This window comes from Salvelinus alpinus, chromosome 26, assembly GCF_045679555.1.
Source record: "Salvelinus alpinus chromosome 26, SLU_Salpinus.1, whole genome shotgun sequence".
NCBI classification, from domain to species: Eukaryota; Metazoa; Chordata; class Actinopteri; order Salmoniformes; family Salmonidae; genus Salvelinus; species Salvelinus alpinus.
In genome coordinates, this window is record NC_092111.1 from 30,297,068 (window position 1) to 30,320,017 (window position 22,950).

Genomic DNA, 22,950 nt, shown 5'->3' on the forward strand with positions numbered 1-22,950 from the left:
GATCTCTCTCTCTTAAGGAGAAACAGAGACAATTGTGATTGAGACATTACCAGCAGGGAGATTTAGAGGAGTGGGAGAGAGATAGCAACAGAGAGAGAGAGAGAGAGAGAGAGAGAGAGAGAGAGAGAGAGAGAGAGAGAGAGAGAGAGAGAGAGAGAGAGAGAGAGAGAGAGAGAGAGAGAGAGAGAGAGAGAGAGAGAGAGAGAGAGAGAGAGAGAGAGAGAGAGAGAGAAAGAAAGAGAGCAATCAAGAGCTCAGCAGGAATCTCATTTTACATACTACATACAGTACATGCTATTCATATTTCATACAGGTCATTACATACTATTCATACTACATACTGTACATTACATACTATTCATATTACATACAGTACATTACATACTATTCATACTATATACTGTACATTATATACTATTCATATTTCATACAGGTCATTACATACTATTCATACTACATACTGTACATTACATTCTATTCATATTACATACAGTTCATTACATACTATTCATACTACATACTGTACATTACATACTATTCATACTATATACTGTACATTACATACTATTCATACTATATACTGTACATTACATACTATTCATACTACATACTGTACTTTACATACTGTTCATATTACATACAGACCCTTTTCTCTGTATATATCAACGATGTCGCTCTTGCTGCGGGTGATTCCCTGATCCACCTCTATGCAGACGACGCCATTCTTTATACATCTGGCCCTTCTTTGGACACTGTGTTAACTAACCTCCAAACGAGCCATACAACACTCCTTCCGTGGCCTCCAACTGCTCTTAAACGCTAGTAAAACCAAATGCATGCTTTTCAACCGTTCGCTGCCCTCACCCGCCCGCTAGCATCACTACCCTGGACGGTTCTGACTTAGAATATGTGGAACTCTACAAATACCTAGGTGTCTAGCTAGACTGTAAAATCTCCTTCCAGACTTATATTAAACATCTCCAATCCAAAATGAAATCTAGAATCGGCTTCCTATTTCACAACAAAGCCTCCTTCACTCATGCCGCCAAACTTACCCAAGTAAACCTGACTATCCTAACGATCCTCGACTTCAGTGATGTCATCTACAAAATAGCTTCCAAATACTCTACTCAGCAAACTGGATGCAGTTTATCATAGTGCCATCCGTTTTGTCACCAAAGCCCCTTATACCACCCACCACTGCGACTTGTATGCTCTAGTCGGCTGGCCCTCGCTACATATTCATCGCCAGACCCACTGGCTCCAGGTCATCTATGTCTTTGCTAGGTAAAGCCCCGCCTTATCTCAGCTCACTGGTCACGATAACAACACCCACCCGTAGCACGCGCTCCAGCAGGTATATCTCATGGGTCATCCCCAAAGCCAACACCTCTGTTGGCTGCCTTTCCTCCCAGTTCTCTGCTGCCAGTGCCTGGAACGAATTGCAAAAATTGCTGAAGCTGGAGACTTATATTTCCCTCACTAACTTTAAACATCAGCTATCTGAGCAGCTAACCGATCACTGCAGCTGCACATAGCCCATCTGTAAATAGCCCACCCAATCTACCTACCTCATCCCCATATTGTTTTTATTGACTTTTCTGCTCTTTTGCACACCAGTATTTCTACTAGCACTTAACCGTCTGCTCATCTCATTAATCACTCCAGTGTTAATTTGCTAAATTCTAATTACCTGCTACTATGGCCTATTTATTGGCTTACCTCCTCACGCCTTTTGCACACACTGTATATAGACTTTCTTTTTTTCTATTGTGTTATTGACTGTACGCTTGTTTACTCCATGTGTAACTCTGTGTTGTTGTTTGTGTCGCACTGCTTTGCTTTATCTTGGCCAGGTCGCAGTTGTAAATGAGAACTTGTTCTCAACTAGCCTACCTGGTTATTAAATAAAGGTGAAATAAAATAAAAAATAAAAATGAATACAGTACATTACACACTATTGATGCTACATACAGTACTTGACATACTATTCATGCTACATACAGTACTTTACATACTATTCATACTATATACAGTACATTACATACTATTCATACTATATACAGTACATTACATACTATTCATACTACATACAGTACATTACATACTATTCTTAACAGAGAGCACGTTCATACAGTCTCCAAAGCACACAGACTAACATATTTATACACTTACACACTACACACATATACAATATTCACCTCAATTTCTCATATTTACCATTATTTACCAAGATTGCATCATTCTTACAGAGATCCCCTGACTTAGATATTGGTTTATTTAATAATAATGTGTCTTGATTTGTAATGTGATTATAATGTGCCTTGATTTGTAATGTGATTATAAAGTGTTTTGTCCGTATTAGATGTGATTATAACATGTGTTGTGCAGCGTATGGTACAACGTTTTGAAGCTCTGAATCTGTACTTTACATAAAAAGTCTTAAAAAATACTTCCAAAAACAGTAGAGCAACGAATCAGATGTCGAGCCTTATTTCAGATGATTGGTCACATGTACAGTAGCATGTCCATGCTGTAGTGTGGCTCTGGGGTGAAGTTTCCCTTAGGTGCAGATCTAGGATCAGCTTCCCCAAGCCTAACCTTATCCGTTACTGGGGAAAATGCTAAACTGACTCAAGATCAGCATCTAGGGGCAACTTCACCCTACTCCACTGTATGCGTATCATGTGTATAACGTGTGTGTGTCTGTCTACTGCAGCATCGTTGTTCTGGTGCCTGCTGGAAATTGTCCCCATTAAGAATGAGAAGGGAGACGTGGTGCTCTTCCTGGCTTCATATAAAGACATCAGTGACACCAAGGCCAAGGCCATGCCAGAGGACAGGCGAGAAGGTCAGTGTGTGTGTGTGTGTGTGTGTGTGTGTGTGTGTGTGGGTGCACATGCATGCGTGGTGCTTGCGCGTGTGTGTTCCTCATCTCCTCATGGCTCGGTGTCTAATTACTTTCATTACTGTACATTACAACAAAACAACAAACAAAAACATGGTTTATTTTTATTCACGTAATGATGTACTTTTTACACAAAGAAAAAGCCTGATGCTGCACATGCTTTTAGGAGAGATAAAAGCGGGGAGTAATAACTGGATTGTACATGTTATTCTATATTGCATCTGCATGTTCATTCTTCAACAATTAGCATTGTAAATGTTGTCAGCATCGGTACTGAGCTAACAGAAAACACAGCTCTGCAGAAGTGTCTGTTTTTGTCAGTATTGTAAAAACAATACACAAATCATCTCAATCCAGGCAAGGGAAACCCATTTTAACACACACACGCACACACACACACGCACACGCACGCACGCACGCACCCACGCACACACACGCACACACGCACACGCACACGCACACACACACACTCCCTCCCTCCCTACCTACCTCTCTGTCCCTCCCTCCCTACCTAACTCTCTGTCCCTCTCCCCCTCCCCATCTCTCCCTACCTACCTCTCTGTCCCTCCCTCCCCCATCTCTCCCTACCTACCTCTCTGTCCCTCTCCCCCTCCCCATCTCTCCCTACCTCCCTCTCTGTCCCTCCCTCCCCCATCTCTCCCTACCTACCTCTCTGTCCCTCCCTCCCTGCCTCCCAATCTCTCCCTACCTACCTCTCTGTCCCTCCCTCCCTACCCATCTCTCCCTACCTATCTTTGTGTCCCTCCCTCCCTCCCCATCTCTCCCTGCCTACCTCTCTGTCCCTCCCTCCCTACCCATCTCTCCCTACATACCTTTGTGTCCCTCCCTCCCCATCTCTCCCTACCTACCTCTCTGTCCCTCTCCCTCTCCCCATCTCTTCCTACCTACCTCTTTGTCCTTCCTTCCTTCCTTCCTTCCTTCCTTCCTTCCCTCCCCCCTCCCTCCCTCCCCATCTCTCCCTACCTACCTCTATATCCTTCCCTCCCCATCTTTCCCTACCTACCTCTCTGTCCCTCCCTCCATATTTCTCCCTATATAGCTCTCTGTCCCCCCCCATCTCTTCCTACCTACCTCTCTGTCCCTCCCTCCCTATCTTCTCTCCCTGTTTCCCTGTTCCCTTCTCCCCCTGTTTCCCTGTTCCACCTTTATCTCTCACTTTCTCTTTCCATCTCTACTCTTCATACTGCCTCCTCTAGCATCCCTCTCACTTTCCACCTCTTCTTTCTGTACCTCCTCCTCTCTCCCCCTCACTCTTTCCATCTCTTCTGTCAGTACCGCCTCCTCTTTCCCCCTCTCTCTTTCCATCTCCTCTTTCCATACCTCCTCCTCTCTCTGTCTCTCTCTTTCCATATTTTCTGTTTGTACCTCCTCCTCTCTCCCCCTTTCTCATACCATCTCTCCTGTTCGTACCTGCTCCTCTGTCTCCCTCTCTCTTTACATCTCTTCTTTCCATACCTCATCCTCTCTCATGCCATCTCTGGGTTTGAACACCACCCTGTGCAACTGGGTCCTAGACTTCTTGATGGGCCGACCCCATGTGGTGAAGGTAGGGAACAACACCTTCGCCACGCTGATCCTCAACACAGAGGCCCCACAGGGGTGTGTGCTCAGCCCCCTCCTGTACTCCCTATTCACGCACGTCTCCAACTCAATCATCAAGTTTGTTGACAACACAACACTTGACAGCAGGAGACAGCAGAGAGAGCACGCCCCCCATCCACATCGATGGGGCCGCAGTAGAAAGGGTCAAAAGCTTCAAGTTCCTAGTCACGCACATCACTGAGGATCTGAAATGGTCCCTTCACACCGATAGCCCAACAGCACCTCTTCAACCTCTGGAGGCTGAAGAAATTTGTCTTGATGCCCAAGACCCTCAGGAACATCTACATATGCACCATCGAGAGCATTCTGTCGGGCTGTATCACCGCCTGGTACGGCAACTACACCGGCTGCAACCCCAGGGCTCTCCAGAGGGTGGTGTGGTCAGCCCAACGCATCATTGGGAGCACATTGCCTGCCCTCCAGGACATCTATAGCACCCAGTGTCACAGCAAGGCCAAGAAGGGCTCCCGAGTGGCACTGCACGCTGCCCTATCCCATCTGGATATGAGGAATACCTATGTAAGCATCTCAGTTCTAGAGGCGTCACTACTGACCCTGGTTCAATCCCGGGCTGTATCTCAATTGGCCGTGATCGGGAGTCCCATAGGGCGGCCCAGCGTCGTCTGAGTTAGGGGAGGGTTTGGCCGGGTTAGGCCGCCATTGTAAAATAAGAATTTCTTCTTAACTGACTTTCCTACTTAAATAAAGGTTCAATCAAATAAAAGATCATCAAGGTCCTCAGCCACGGCCTGTTTACCCTGCTGCCATTTAGAAGGCGGAGACAATACAAGTGCATTAAATCTGGGACCGAGACTGATAAACAGCTTCTATCACCAGGCCATCAGACTGTTAAACAGCCATCAAATCAAATCAAATGTATTTATATAGCCCTTCTTACATCAGCTGATATATCAAAGTGCTGTACAGAAACTCAGCCTAAAACCCCAAACAGCAAGCAATGCAGGTGTAGAAGCACGGTGGCTAGGAAAAACTCCCTAGGAATGCCAAAACCTAGGAAGAAATCTAGAGAGGAACCAGGCTATGAGGGGTGGCCAGTCCTCTTCTGGCTGTGCTGGGTGGAGATTATAACAGAACATGGCCAAGATGTTCAAATGTTCATAAATGACCAGCATTGTCAAATAATAGTAATCACAGTGAACAGGTCAGGGTTCCATAGCCACAGGCAGAAGAGTTGAAACTGGAGCAGCAGCACGGCCAGGTGGACTGGGGACAACAAGGAGTCATCATGCCAGGTAGTCCTGAGGCATGGTCCTAGGGCTCATGTCCTCCTAGAGAGAGAAAGAAAGAAAGACAGAATTAGAGAGAGCATACTTAAATTCACACAGGACACCGGATAAGACAGGAGAAATACTCCAGATATAACAGACTGACCCTAGCCCCCCGACACATAAACTACTGCAGCATAAATACTGGAGGCTGAGACAGGATGGGTCAGGAGACACTGTGGCCCCATCCGATGATACCCCCGGACAGGGCCAAACAGGCAGGATATGACCCCACCCACTTTGCCAAAGCACAGCCCCCACACCACTAAAGGGATATCGTCAATCACCAACTTACCATCCTGATACAAGGCCAAGTATAGCCCACAAAGATCTCCGCCATGGCACAACCCAAGGGGGGGTGCCAACCCAGACAGGAAGACCACGTCAGTGACTCAACGCACTCAAGTGACGCACCCCTCCTAGGGACGGCATGGAAGAGCACCATTAAGCCAGTAACTGAGCCCCTGTAATAGGGTTAGAGGCAGAGAATCACAGTAGAGAGAGGGGAACCGGCCAGGCAGAGACAGCAAGGGCGGTTCGTTGCTGCAGTGCCTTTCCGTTCACCTTCACACTCCTGGGCCAGACTACACTCAATCATAGGACCTACTGAAGAGATGAGTCTTCAATTAAGACTTAAAGGTTGAGACCGAATCTGAGTCTCTCACATGGGTAGGCAGACCATTCCATAAAAATGGAGCTCTATAGGAGAAAGCCCTGCCTCCAGCTATTTGCTTCGAAATCCTAGGGACAATTGGAGGCCTGCGTCTTGTGACCGTAGCGTTTGTGTAGGTATGTACGGAAAGATAGGTAGGAGCAAGCCCATGTAATGCTTTGTAGGTTAGCAGTGAAACCTTGTAATCACTAGCCAACTTCTGCCCAAATACCCTGCGCTGAACCTTAGAGATTGTCACTAGCCGGCTAGCACCCAGTACTCTACCCTGCACCTTAGAGATTGTCACTAGCCGGCTAGCACCCAGTACTCTACCCTGCACCTTAGAGATTGTCACTAGCCGGCTAGCACCCAGTACTCTACCCTGCACCTTAGAGATTGTCACTAGCCGGCTAGCACCCAGTACTCTACCCTGCACCTTAGAGATTGTCATTAGCCGGCTAGCATCCAGTACTCTACCCTGCACCTTAGAGATTGTCATTAGCCGGCTAGCATCCAGTACTCTACCCTGCACCTTAGAGATTGTCACTAGCCGGCTAGCACCCAGTACTCTACCCTGCACCTTAGAGATTGTCACTAGCCGGCTAGCACCCAGTACTCTACCCTGCACCTTAGAGATTGTCACTAGCCGGCTAGCACCCAGTACTCTACCCTGCACCTTAGAGATTGTCACTAGCCGGCTAGCACCCAGTACTCTACCCTGAACCTTAGAGATTGTCACTAGCCAGCTAGCACCCAGTACTCTACCCTGCACCTTAGAGACAGCTGCCCTATTTACAAAGAGTCATTGAACACTGGTCACTTTTATAATGTTTACATGCTGTTTTACCCACTTCATATGTAGAGTGCATTTGCAAAGTATTCAGACCCCTTCCCCTTTTCCATATTTTGTTACATTACAGCCTTATTCTAAAATTGATTACATAATTGTTTCCCCTCATCAATCTACAAACAATACCCCATAATTACAAAGTGAAAATGTTTTTTTGAAATGTTTGCAAATTTATTAAAAACAAAATACAGAAATACCTTATTTACATATGTTTTCAAACCCTTTGCTATGAGACACAAAATTGAGCTCAGGTGCATCCTGTTTCCATTGATCATCCTTGAGATGTTTCTACAAATTGATTGGACATGATTTGGAAAGGCACACACCTGTCTATATAAGGTCCCACACCTGACAGTGCATGTCAGAGCAAAGCTCTGAGACAGGATTGTGTCGAGGCACAGATCTGTGGAAGGGTACCAACAAATATCTGCAACATTGAAGGTCCCCAAGAACACAGTGGCCTCCATCATTCTTAAATGGAAGAAGTTTAGAACCACCAAGACTCTTCCTAGAGCTGGCCGCCCGGCCAAACTGAGCAATCGGGGGAGAAGGGCCTTGGTCAGGGAGGTGACCAAGAACCCGATGGCCACTCTGACAGAGCTCCAGAGTTCCTCTGTGGAGATGGGAGAACCTTCCAGAAGGACAACCATCTTTGCAGCACTCCACCAATCAGGCCTTTATGGTAGAGTGGCCTGATGGAAGCCACTCCTCAGTAAAAGGCACATGACAGCCCTCTTGGAGTTTTACAAAAGGCACCTAAAGGACTCTCAGACCATGAGAAACAAGATTCTCTGGTCTGATGAAACCAAGTATGAACTCTTTGGCCTGAATGCCAAGCATCACATCTGGAGGAAACCTGGCACCATCCCTATGGTGAAACATGGTGGCGGCAGCATCATGCTGTGGGGATGTTTTTCTGCCGCAGGGACTGGGAGACTAGTCAGGATCTAGGGAAAGATGAGCGAAGCAAAGTACAGAGAGATCCTTGATGTAACCTGCTCCAGAGGTTTACAACCTCAGACTGGGGTGAAGGTTCACCTTCCAACAGGACAACGACCCTATGCAGACATCCAAGACAATGCAGGAGTGGCTTCGGAACAAGTCTATGAATGTCCTTGAGTGGCCCAGCCAGAGCCTGGACTTGAACCTGGTCAAACATCTCTGGAGAGACCTGAAAATAGCTGTGCAGCGACGCTCCCCATCCAACCTGACAGAGCTTGAGAGGATCTGCAGAGAAGAATGGGAGAAATAGGTGTGCCAAGCTTGTAGCGTCACACCCAATAAGACTTGATGCTGTAATTGCTGCCAAAGGTGCTTCAACAAAGCACTGAGTGAAGGGTCTGAATACTTATGTAAATGTAATATTTCAGTTTTTTTATTTGATAAATTTGCTCAAATTTCAAAACATGGATTTTGCTTTGTCATTATGGGGTATTGTGTTTAGATTGATGAGGGATAAAAATTATTTAATCAATTTTAGAATAAGGCTTTAACGTAACAAAATGTGGAAAAAGTGAAGGGGTCTGAATACTTTCCAAATGCGCTGTATGCATATACTGTATTCTAGTTAAGGCTCATCCTATATAACTACTGCTGTACATACCTTTTCTATTTGTATACTGTCTATACTGTCTGTACACACCGTCACATACATATATATGTATATGTATTCAGGACTATGACATTTCTCATTCTGATGTCTTAATTTCTTATTCTTTTTAGTTTTTACTTTTGGATGATGTGTGTATTGTTATTATATCACTAGATATTAATGTATGGATTATGTGCGTATTGTTATTATGTTACTAGATATTAATGTATGGATTATGTGCGTATTGTTATTATGTTACTAGATATTAATGTATGGATTATGTGCGTATTGTTATTTTGTTACTAGATATTAATGTATGGATTATGTGTGTATTGTTATTATGTTACTAGATATTGCTGCATTGTTGGAGCTAGAAACATAAGCATTTCAAAGCACTTACGATAACATCTGCAAATCTGTGTACAAACTGTGATTTGATTTTATACGTATTCATTGTCACTGTAACCAGTGTTGGATATTAAACATTTCATCCAAACATAATGATTTCCTCCTATTTCTTTCCTCAGTTTTCTATGAGATTTCCTAGGGGGCCATGTGGTTGTACAATAATACTGTGTGTGTGTGTGTGTCTGTGTGTGTGTGTGTGTGTGTGTGTGTGTGTGTGTGTGTGTGTGTGTGTGTGTGTGTGTGTGTGTGTGTGTAGAGTGCCGACGAGGACAGGTGAAGACTGGTTCTTCATTCAGCTCTACTCGTCTGCGGAGCAGTACTGTACTCTACCACATCTCTGGTCACCTCCACAGCAAAGACAACAAGAAGAAGAAGAGCAAGATCAAACTCAACAAGGTAAAGCACACCTTAAATGACTCACCCTCACAACCAACACTACACACCCTAACAACAAACATTACACACCCTAACAACAAACATTACACACCCTAACAACAAACACTACACACCATAACAACCAACACTACACACCATAACTACCAACACTACACACCCTAACAACAAACATTACACACCCTAACAACAAACACTACACACCCTAACAACAAACATTACACACCCTAACAACAAACATTACACACCCTAACAACCAACACTACACACAATAACAACAAACATTACACACCATAACAACAAACTCTACACACCATAACAACCAACACTACGCACCCTAACAACTAACATTACACACCATAACAACAAACATTACACACCCTAACAACAAACATTATACACCATAATAACCAACACTACACACCATAACAACCAACACTACACACCCTAACAACAAACATTACACACCCTAACAACAAACATTACACACCCTAACAACAAACACTACACACCCTAACAACAAACACTACACACCCTAACAACCAACACTACACACCCTAACAACCAACACTACTCACCATAACAACCAACACTACACACCCTAACAACCAACACTACACACCCTAACAACCAACACTACTCATCATAACAACCAACACTACTCACCCTAACAACCAACACTACACACCATAATAACCAACACTACACACCATAATAACCAACACTACACACCCTAACAACCAACACTACACACCCTAACAACCAACACTACTCACCATAACAACCAACACTACTCACCCTAACAACCAACACTACACACCATAATAACCAACACTACACACCATAATAACCAACACTACACACCCTAACAACCAACACTACTCACCATAACAACCAACAATACTCACCCTAACAACCAACACTACACACCATAATAACCAACACTACACACCATAACAACCAACACTACACACCCTAACAACCAACACTACTCACCATAACAACCAACAATACTCACCCTAACAACAAACACTACACACCCTAACAAACAACACTACACACCCTAACAACCAACACTACTCACCATAACAACCAACACTACACACCCTAACAACCAACACTACACACCCTAACAACCAACACTACTCACCATAACAACCAACACTACTCACCCTAACAACCAACACTACACACCATAACAACCAACACTACACACCATAATAACCAACACTACTCACCCTAACAACCAACACTACACACCCTAACAACCAACACTACTCACCATAATAACCAACACTACTCACCCTAACAACCAACACTACACACCATAATAACCAACACTACACACCATAATAACCAACACTACACACCATAACAACCAACACTACACACCCTAACAACCAACACTACACACCCTAACAACCAACACTACTCACCCTAACAACCAACACTACACACCCTAACAACCAACACGACACACCATAATAACCAACACTACTCACCCTAACAACCAACACTACACACCATAATAACCAACACTACACACCATAATAACCAACACTACACACCATAACAACCAACACTACACACCCTAACAACCAACACTACACACCCTAACAACCAACACTACTCACCATAACAACCAACACTACACACCCTAACAACCAACACTACACACCCTAACAACCAACACTACTCATCATAACAACCAACACTACTCACCCTAACAACCAACACTACACACCATAATAACCAACACTACACACCATAATAACCAACACTACACACCCTAACAACCAACACTACACACCCTAACAACCAACACTACTCACCATAACAACCAACAGTACTCACCCTAACAACCAACACTACACACCCTAACAACCAACACTACTCACCATAACAACCAACACTACTCACCCTAACAACCAACACTACACACCATAACAACCAACACTACTCACCCTAACAACCAACACTACACACCCTAACAACCAACACTACACACCCTAACAACCAACACGACACACCATAATAACCAACACTACTCACCCTAACAACCAACACTACACACCATAATAACCAACACTACACACCATAATAACCAACACTACACACCATAACAACCAACACTACACACCCTAACAACCAACACTACACACCCTAACAACCAACACTACTCACCATAACAACCAACACTACTCACCCTAACAACCAACACTACACACCCTAACAACCAACACTACACACCATAATAACCAACACTACTCACCCTAACAACCAACACTACACACCATAATAACCAACACTACACACCATAATAACCAACACTACACACCATAACAACCAACACTACACACCCTAACAACCAACACTACACACCCTAACAACCAACACTACTCACCATAACAACCAACACTACTCACCCTAAACCCCAACACTACACACCATAACAACCAACACTACACACCCTAACAACCAACACTACACACTCTAACAACCAACACTACACACCCTAACAACCAACACTACACACCCTAACAACCAACACTACTCACCATAACAACCAACACTACTCACCCTAACATCCAACACTACTCACCATAACAACCAACACTACTCACCATAACAACCAACACTACACACCATAATTACCAACACTACACACCATAATAACCAACACTACTCACCATAACAAACAACACTACACACCCTAACAACCAACACTACACACCATAATAACCAACACTACACACCATAATAACCAACACTACACACCCTAACAACCAACACTACACACCATAATAACCAACACTACTCACCATAACAACCAACACTACTCACCATAACAACCAACAATACTCACCATAACAACCAACACTACTCACCCTAACAACCAACACTACACACCATAATAACCAACACTACACACCATAATAACCAACACTACACACCCTAACAACAACACTACACACCATAACAACCAACACTACTCACCATAACAACCAACACTACACACCCTAACAACCAACACTACACACCCTAACAACCAACACTACTCACCATAACAACCAACACTTCTCACCATAACAACCAACACTACTCACCATAACAACCAACAATACTCACCCTAACAACCAACACTACACACCATAATAACCAACACTACACACCATAATAACCAACACTACTCACCATAACAACCAACACTACTCACCATAACAACCAACAATACTCACCCTAACAACAAACACTACACACCCTAACAACCAACACTACACACTCTAACAACCAACACTACTCACCATAACAACCAACACTACACACCATAACAACCAACACTACACACCCTAACAACCAACACTACTCACCATAACAACCAACACTACTCACCCTAACAACCAACACTACACACCATAATAACCAACACTGCACACCATAATAACCAACACTACTCACCATAACAACCAACACTACACACCCTAACAACCAACACTACTCACCATAACAACCAACACTACTCACCCTAACAACCAACACTACACACCATAATAACCAACACTACACACCATAATAACCAACACTACACACCCTAACAACCAACACTACTCACCATAACAACCAACAATACTCACCCTAACAACCAACACTACTCACCATAACAACCAACAATACTCACCCTAACAACCAACACTACACACCATAATAACCAACACTACACACCATAATAACCAACACTACACACCCTAACAACCAACACTACTCACCATAACAACCAACAATACTCACCCTAACAACCAACACTACACACCATAATAACCAACACTACACACCATAATAACCAACACTACACACCATAATAACCAACACTACACACCCTAACAACCAACACTACTCACCATAACAACCAACAATACTCACCCTAACAACCAACACTACACACCATAATAACCAACACTACACACCATAATAACCAACACTACACACCCTAACAACCAACACTACTCACCATAACAACCAACACTACTCACCCTAACAACCAACACTACACACCATAACAACCAACACTACACACCATAATAACCAACACTACTCACCCTAACAACCAACACTACACACCATAACAACCAACACTACACACCCTAACAACCAACACTACACACCCTAACAACCAACACTACTCACCATAACAACCAACACTACTCACCCTAACAACCAACACTACACACCATAACAACCAACACTACACACCCTAACAACCAACACTACACACCCTAACAACCAACACTACACACCCTAACAACCAACACTACACACCCTAACAACCAACACTACTCACCATAACAACCAACACTACTCACCCTAACAACCAACACTACTCACCATAACAACCAACACTACTCACCATAACAACCAACACTACACACCCTAACAACCAACACTACACACCATAATAACCAACAATACTCACCCTAACAACCAACACTACACACCCTAACAACCAACACTACTCACCATAACAACCAACACTACTCACCCTAACAACCAACACTACTCACCATAACAACCAACACTACACACCCTAACAACCAACACTACACACCCTAACAACCAACACTACTCACCATAACAACCAACACTACTCACCCTAACAACCAACACTACTCACCATAACAACCAACACTACTCACCATAACAACCAACACTACACACCCTAACAACCAACACTACACACCATAATAACCAACAATACTCACCCTAACAACCAACACTACACACCCTAACAACCAACACTACTCACCCTAACAACCAACACTACACACCATAATAACCAACACTACACACCATAATAACCAACACTACTCACCATAACAACCAACACTACTCACCATAACAACCAACAATACTCACCATAACAACCAACACTACTCACCCTAACAACCAACACTACACACCATAATAACCAACACTACACACCATAATAACCAACACTACTCACCATAACAACCAACACTACTCACCCTAACAACCAACACTACACACCATAACAACCAACAATACTCACCCTAACAACCAACACTACACACCATAACAACCAACAATACTCACCCTAACAACCAACACTATACACCATAATAACCAACACTACACACCATAACAACCAACACTACACACCATTATAACCAACAATACTCACTCTAACAACCAACACTGCACACCCTAACAACCAACACTACTCACCCTAACAACCAACACTACACACCATAATAAACAACACTACACACCATAGTAACCAACACTACTCACCATAATAACCAACACTACTCACCATAACAACCAACACTACACACCATAATAACCAACACTACTCACCATAATAACCAACAATACTCACCCTAACAACCAACACTACACACCCTAACAACCAACACTACTCACCCTAACAACCAACACTACACACCATAATAACCAACACTACACACCATAATAACCAACACTACTCACCATAATAACCAACACTTCTCACCCTAACAACCAACACTACACACCATAATAACCAACACTACTCACCATAAAAACCAACACTACTGACCATAACAACCAACAATACTCACCCTAACAACAAACACTACACACCCTAACAACAAACACTACACACCCTAACAACCAACACTACTCACCATAACAACCAACACTACACACCCTAACAACCAACACTACACACCCTAACAACCAACACTACTCACCATAACAACCAACACTACTCACCCTAACAACCAACACTACACACCATAATAACCAACACTACACACCATAATAACCAACACTACTCACCATAACAACCAACAATACTCACCCTAACAACCAACACTACACACCATAATAACCAACACTACACACCATAATAACCAACACTACACACCCTAACAACCAACACTACTCACCATAACAACCAACAATACTCACCCTAACAACCAACACTACACACCATAATACCCAACACTACACACCATAATAACCAACACTACACACCCTAACAACCAACACTACTCACCATAACAACCAACACTACTCACCCTAACAACCAACACTACACACCATAATAACCAACACTACACACCATAATAACCAACACTATTCACCATAACAACCAACACTACACACCATAATTACCAACACTACACACCATAATAACCAACACTACACACCCTAACAACCAACACTACTGACCCTAACAACCAACACTACACACCATAATAACCAACATTACTCACCATAACAACCAACACTACATACCCTAACAACCAACACTACTCACCATAATAACCAACACTACTCACCATAACAACCAACACTACTCACCATAACAACCAACAATACTCACCATAACAACCAACACTACTCACCCTAACAACCAACACTACACACCATAATAACCAACACTACACACCATAATAACCAACACTACACACCCTAACAACCAACACTACTCACCATAACAACCAACACTACTCACCCTAACAACCAACACTACACACCATAATAACCAACACTACACACCATAATAACCAACACTACTCACCATAACAACCAACAATACTCACCCTAACAACCAACACTACACACCATAATAACCAACACTACACACCATAATAACCAACACTACACACCCTAACAACCAACACTACTCACCATAACAACCAACAATACTCACCCTAACAACCAACACTACACACCATAATACCCAACACTACACACCATAATAACCAACACTACACACCCTAACAACCAACACTACTCACCATAACAACCAACAATACTCACCCTAACAACCAACACTACACACCATAATAACCAACACTACACACCATAATAACCAACACTACACACCCTAACAACCAACACTACTCACCATAACAACCAACACTACTCACCCTAACAACCAACACTACACACCATAATAACCAACACTACACACCATAATAACCAACACTATTCACCATAACAACCAACACTACACACCATAATTACCAACACTACACACCATAATAACCAACACTACACACCCTAACAACCAACACTACTGACCCTAACAACCAACACTACACACCATAATAACCAACATTACTCACCATAACAACCAACACTACATACCCTAACAACCAACACTACTCACCATAACAACCAACACTACTCACCCTAACAACCAACACTACACACCATAATAACCAACACTACACACCATAATAACCAACACTACACACCCTAACAACCAACACTACTCACCATAACAACCAACAATACTCACCCTAACAACCAACACTACACACCATAATAACCAACACTACACACCATAATAACCAACACTACACACCATAACAACCAACACTACTCACCCTAACAACCAACACTACACACCATAATAACCAACACTACACACCATAATAACCAACACTATTCACCATAATAACCAACACTACACACCCTAACAACCAACACTACTCACCATAACAACCAACACTACTCACCCTAACAACCAACACTACACACCATAATAACCAACACTACACACCATAATAACCAACACTACTCACCATAACAACCAACACTACACACCCTAACAACCAACACTACTCACCATAACAACCAACACAACTCACCCTAACAAACAACACTACACACCATAATAACCAACACTACACACCATAATAACCAACACTACTCACCATAACAACCAACACTACACACCCTAACAACCAACACGACTCACCATAACAACCAACACTACTCACCCTAACAACCAACACTACACACCATAATAACCAACACTACACACCATAATAACCAACACTACACACCCTAACAACCAACACTACACACCATAATAACCAACACTACACACCCTAACAACCAACACTACTCACCATAACAACCAACAATACTCACCCTAACAACCAACACTACACACCATAATAACCAACACTACACACCATAATAACCAACACTACACACCCTAACAACCAACACTACTCACCATAACAACCAACACTACTCACCCTAACAACCAACACTACACACCATAATAACCAACACTACACACCATAATAACCAACACTATTCACCATAACAACCAACACTACACACCATAATTACCAACACTACACACCATAATAACCAACACTACACACCCTAACAACCAACACTACTGACCCTAACAACCAACACTACACACCATAATAACCAACACTACACACCATAATAACCAACACTACACACCATAACAACCAACACTACTCACCCTAACAACCAACACTACACACCATAATAACCAACACTACACACCATAATAACCAACACTATTCACCATAATAACCAACACTACACACCCTAACAACCAACACTACTCACCATAACAACCAACACTACTCACCCTAACAACCAACACTACACACCATAATAACCAACACTACACACCATAATAACCAACACTACTCACCATAACAACCAACACTACACACCCTAACAACCAACACTACTCACCATAACAACCAACACAACTCACCCTAACAAACAACACTACACACCATAATAACCAACACTACACACCATAATAACCAACACTACTCACCATAACAACCAACACTACACACCCTAACAACCAACACGACTCACCATAACAACCAACACTACTCACCCTAACAACCAACACTACACACCATAATAACCAACACTACACACCATAATAACCAACACTACACACCCTAACAACCAACACTACTCACCATAACAACCAACAATACTCACCCTAACAACCAACACTACACACCATAATAACCAACACTACACACCCTAACAACCAACACTACTCACCATAACAACCAACACTACTCACCCTAACAACCAACACTACACACCATAATAACCAACACTACACACCATAATAACCAACACTACTCACCATAACAACCAACACTACTCACCCTAACAACCAACACTACACACCATAATAACCAACACTACACACCATAATAACCAACACTACTCACCCTAACAACCAACACTACTCACCATAACAACCAACAATACTCACCCTAACAACCAACACTACACACCATAACAACCAACACTACACACCATAATAACCAACACTACACACCCTAACAACCAACACTACTCACCATAACAACCAACAATACTCACCCTAACAACCAACACTACACACCATAATAACCAACACTACACACCCTAACAACCAACACTACACACCCTAACAACCAACACTACTCACCCTAACAACCAACACTACTCACCCTAACAACCAACACTACACACCATAATAACCAACACTACACACCATAATAACCAACACTACACACCCTAACAACCAACACTACTCACCATAACAACCAACAATACTCACCCTAACAACCAACACTACACACCATAATAACCAACACTACACACCATAATAACCAACACTACACACCCTAACAACCAACACTACTCACCATAACAACCAACACTACTCACCCTAACAACCAACACTACACACCATAACAACCAACAATACTCACCATAACAACCAACACTACACACCATAATAACCAACACTACACACCATAATAACCAACACTACACACCCTAACAACCAACACTACTCACCATAACAACCAACAATACTCACCCTAACAACCAACACTACACACCCTAACAACCAACACTACACACCATAATAACCAACACTACACACCATAACAACCAACACTACTCACCATAACAACCAACACTACTCACCATAACAACCAACACTACTCACCCTAACAACCAACACTACACACCATAATAACCAACACTACACACCATAATAACCAACACTACACACCCTAACAACCAACACTACACACCCTAACAACAAACATTACACACCATAACAACAAACACTACTCACCCTAACAACCAACACTACACACCATAAGAACCAAACATTACACACCCTAACAACCAACACTACACACCCTAACAACAAACTCTACACACCCTAACAACAAACAAATAACAGCGATGAGAGCACTACCTTACTCAAATCATAGCAACAATGTTTTAGGGGATGGTCCTATCCTTTTTTTCTACCAATGAGTTTTAGTGTGACTTGTGTGGTCCAGCGGTTATAGCTGCTGACCCCGGCACACATGTATGCCAGAGTTGACATGGGTTTGAAACCTGCCCACTCCTACTCCCCGTCTTTTAACAGTGTACTATCTCTTCAATAAAGCTAAAATAAAGTGGGGGACTGCCCCAACTGAAATAAATATATACATCTTGGATACGTTTCTAATCTGTTTTCTTGATTCTAACTCCTCCAACCCTCCACCCCCCTTCACACAGAAGCATATCAGTGTTCTTCGACTCTGACTACTTCAACAAAATTATTATTGAACCCTCATCCCCCATCCCCTGTCCTTTCATCCAGTCAGAATGTGTTCCCCTTTCATCCAATCAGAATGTATTCCCCTCTCCTTTCATCCAATCAGAATGTTCCCCGCTCATTTCATCCAATCAGAATGTTCCCCTGTTCTTTCACCCAATCAGAATGTGTTCCGCTCTCCTTTAATCCAACCAGAATGTGTTCTCCTTTCATCCCATCAGAATGTGTTCCCCTTTTCCTTTCATTCAATCAGAATGTGTTCCACTCTCCTTTCACCCAATCAGAATGTGTTCGGGGACCCCCCTGCTCTGCCGGAGTACAAGGTGGCGGACGCCAAGAAGTCCAATTTCATCCTGCTTCACTTCAGCACCTTCAAGGCAGGCTGGGATTGGCTGATCCTGCTGGCCACCTTCTACGTTGCCGTGACAGTGCCCTACAACGTCTGCTTCATCGGTGACGATGACCTCACCAGGAGCACTTCAGTCAGCGACGTTGCCGTGGAGATACTCTTTATTATAGGTATAGGGGAGGGTCATATGTGTGTGGGAGAGGGGTTTGGGGTTGGGTGGAGTGGGGTCAGAGTTTGGGTTTGGGGTTAGGCTTTGGTTTTGCCTAGTGACTCACCCTGAATTTAATTCCGCTGCTCTATTGATCGCTTCATACATCAGTCTGAATATAACATCCTAGAAGTTGTTTGTGCTGACATCAAAATTACGTGATTCAAGATTTGTGTAGATCGGCTCTGGTCCAACCCATCGGTTTCTGCGACCAATCAGAACAATTTGAATGTATTCGCATACGAGAAGTCATCGGGGAAAGATCAAATCCAGACTCAGCGTGGAGAAGAAACGTTAGTAGGCGTGGCGTTTGGCCGGAACGATGTGGATAGGTAGCCAGGCCAGCTAGGGTTAGGGCTAGGGTTAGGGACAGTGTTAGGGTTAGGGTTAGGGTTAGGGTTAGGGACAGTGTTAGGGTTATGGACAGTGTTAGGGTCAGGGTTAGGGTTAGGGACAGGGTGTATAGTTTATGGTCCAGCAGCTCAGTAACCTATGACACTTGTAGTGGGTGTACTTATTACATAATCTGACAGTAAGTCATGGATCTATAACCTTACACCCACCTCTCTCTCCCTCTCTCTTCCTCTCTCTCCCTCTCTCTTCCTCTCTATCTCTATCTCTCTCCCTCTTGCTCTCTCCCTCTCTCTCCCTCTCTCTCCCTCTCTCTTCCTCTCTCTCCCTCTCTCTTCCTCTCTCTCCCTCTCTCTTCCTCTCTATCTCTCTCTCTATCTCTCGCTCTCTCTCTCCCTCCCTCTCGCTCTCTCCCTCTCTCTTCCTCTCTATCTCTCCCTGTCCCTCCCACTCTCTTCCTCTCTTTCTCTCTCTCTCTTCCCCTTTCTCCTTCTCACTTTCCCCTCTCTCCCTCCCAGACATTGTGTTCAGTTTCCGTACCACGTACGTGAGTAAGTCTGGTCAGGTGATCTTCAACGCACGGTTGATCTGCATCCACTACATGACCACGTGGTTCATCATCGACCTGGTCGCCGCGCTGCCCTTTGACCTCCTCTACGCCTTTAAAGTCAGCGTGGTGAGTCAATTGGTTACCCCGTAGCGGTCCTCTAGCCAATGAAATCACTGTGATGCTGTGTTGTGTTTTTTGTCATTAACTTAAAAAGCGAATGAAATGCTTTAGAGAGCATGTGTGATGTTTTGTGCCTAATCACTGAAGAATATATATTGTAACCCTTGAATTAGCAAGGACTAGATTTTCAAAATACAATATGTAGACATGAAATCTGCCAAGCACACTCCATCACACATTTGTTATGTCGTAGTGATGTAATTGTACTGTAAATGAGTTTCATGATTGATTGGTTTCCCAATAAGTCCAATACCTAAAGAAATCAACACGATATTCATTTTATTCATAAATAACTTTTCAAACATTTAGCTCAAAGCACCAAAACATAGTACTGTACAAACACTTAATCACAATATTGTGTTTGTAATGTAACATCATATAATTAAGCAATAAGGCACGAAGGGGTGTGGTATATGGCCAATATACCACGGCTGTTCTTATGCAGGATGCAACACGGAGTCCCTGGTTACAGCCCTTAGCCGTGGTATATTGACCATATACCACAACCCCCCGAAGTGCCTTATTGCTATTATAAACTGGTTACCAACGTAATTAGAGCAGTAAAAATAAATGTTTTGTCATACCCGTGGTATACAGTATGATATACCATGGCTGTCAGCCAATCAGCGTTCAGGGCTGGAACCACCCAGTTTATAATTACTGTTTTACAACTGTCTCTTGATTGATTGGTCATTCGATACATCCAATATCTAATACAGTGCTATTGTATTTACAGTACCCGGGCTGAGACACAAGTGGCATTTGAAAAGAATGGATAGCATTGATTACTTTATACACAGAAGAACTGGTGGTTCTCCTGCATATGTTTCTGTGTATTGATTTCATATACAGCACAAGGAACACAGTTCTATCACATTGTGCCATCAGAGCCTTTACTATTCTAGTATAATAATATCTATGGTTTCATTGAGAATAGTGGAATGGCAGAACTATAGAACTTAGAGCGGTTGAATTGTATTACCCAAGGGAAACACTGCTCAAGTGGCTGGGGAGCTTTGATTGGTTGTGTGGTTTAGTTTCATTATAGGGATCAGGAAGTATCACTCTCTGGTCTGTAATTGAGAGAAAGACTGTCAGAAAAGGTCCCTCCTCTGCCTCTCTGTTTGCTTTGGGGTGACTGAATCAAATTGGTCCAATATACTGGGGACACGCAC

At 43.1% G+C, this 22,950-nt stretch overlaps 1 protein-coding gene across 1 annotated transcript in view; it reads left to right on the forward strand.

Annotated features, from left to right (window-relative positions):
- LOC139555138 (voltage-gated delayed rectifier potassium channel KCNH8-like) overlaps window positions 1-22,950 on the forward strand; it is a 95,427-nt gene that overhangs the window by 16,156 nt on the left and 56,321 nt on the right. Inside the window, exons 3-6 of the mRNA XM_071368675.1 lie at window positions 2,720-2,851; window positions 9,575-9,714; window positions 20,422-20,656; window positions 21,564-21,721. Coding sequence (XP_071224776.1) covers window positions 2,720-2,851; window positions 9,575-9,714; window positions 20,422-20,656; window positions 21,564-21,721 — 665 coding nt within the window. The remainder of the gene's footprint in view (window positions 1-2,719; window positions 2,852-9,574; window positions 9,715-20,421; window positions 20,657-21,563; window positions 21,722-22,950) is intronic.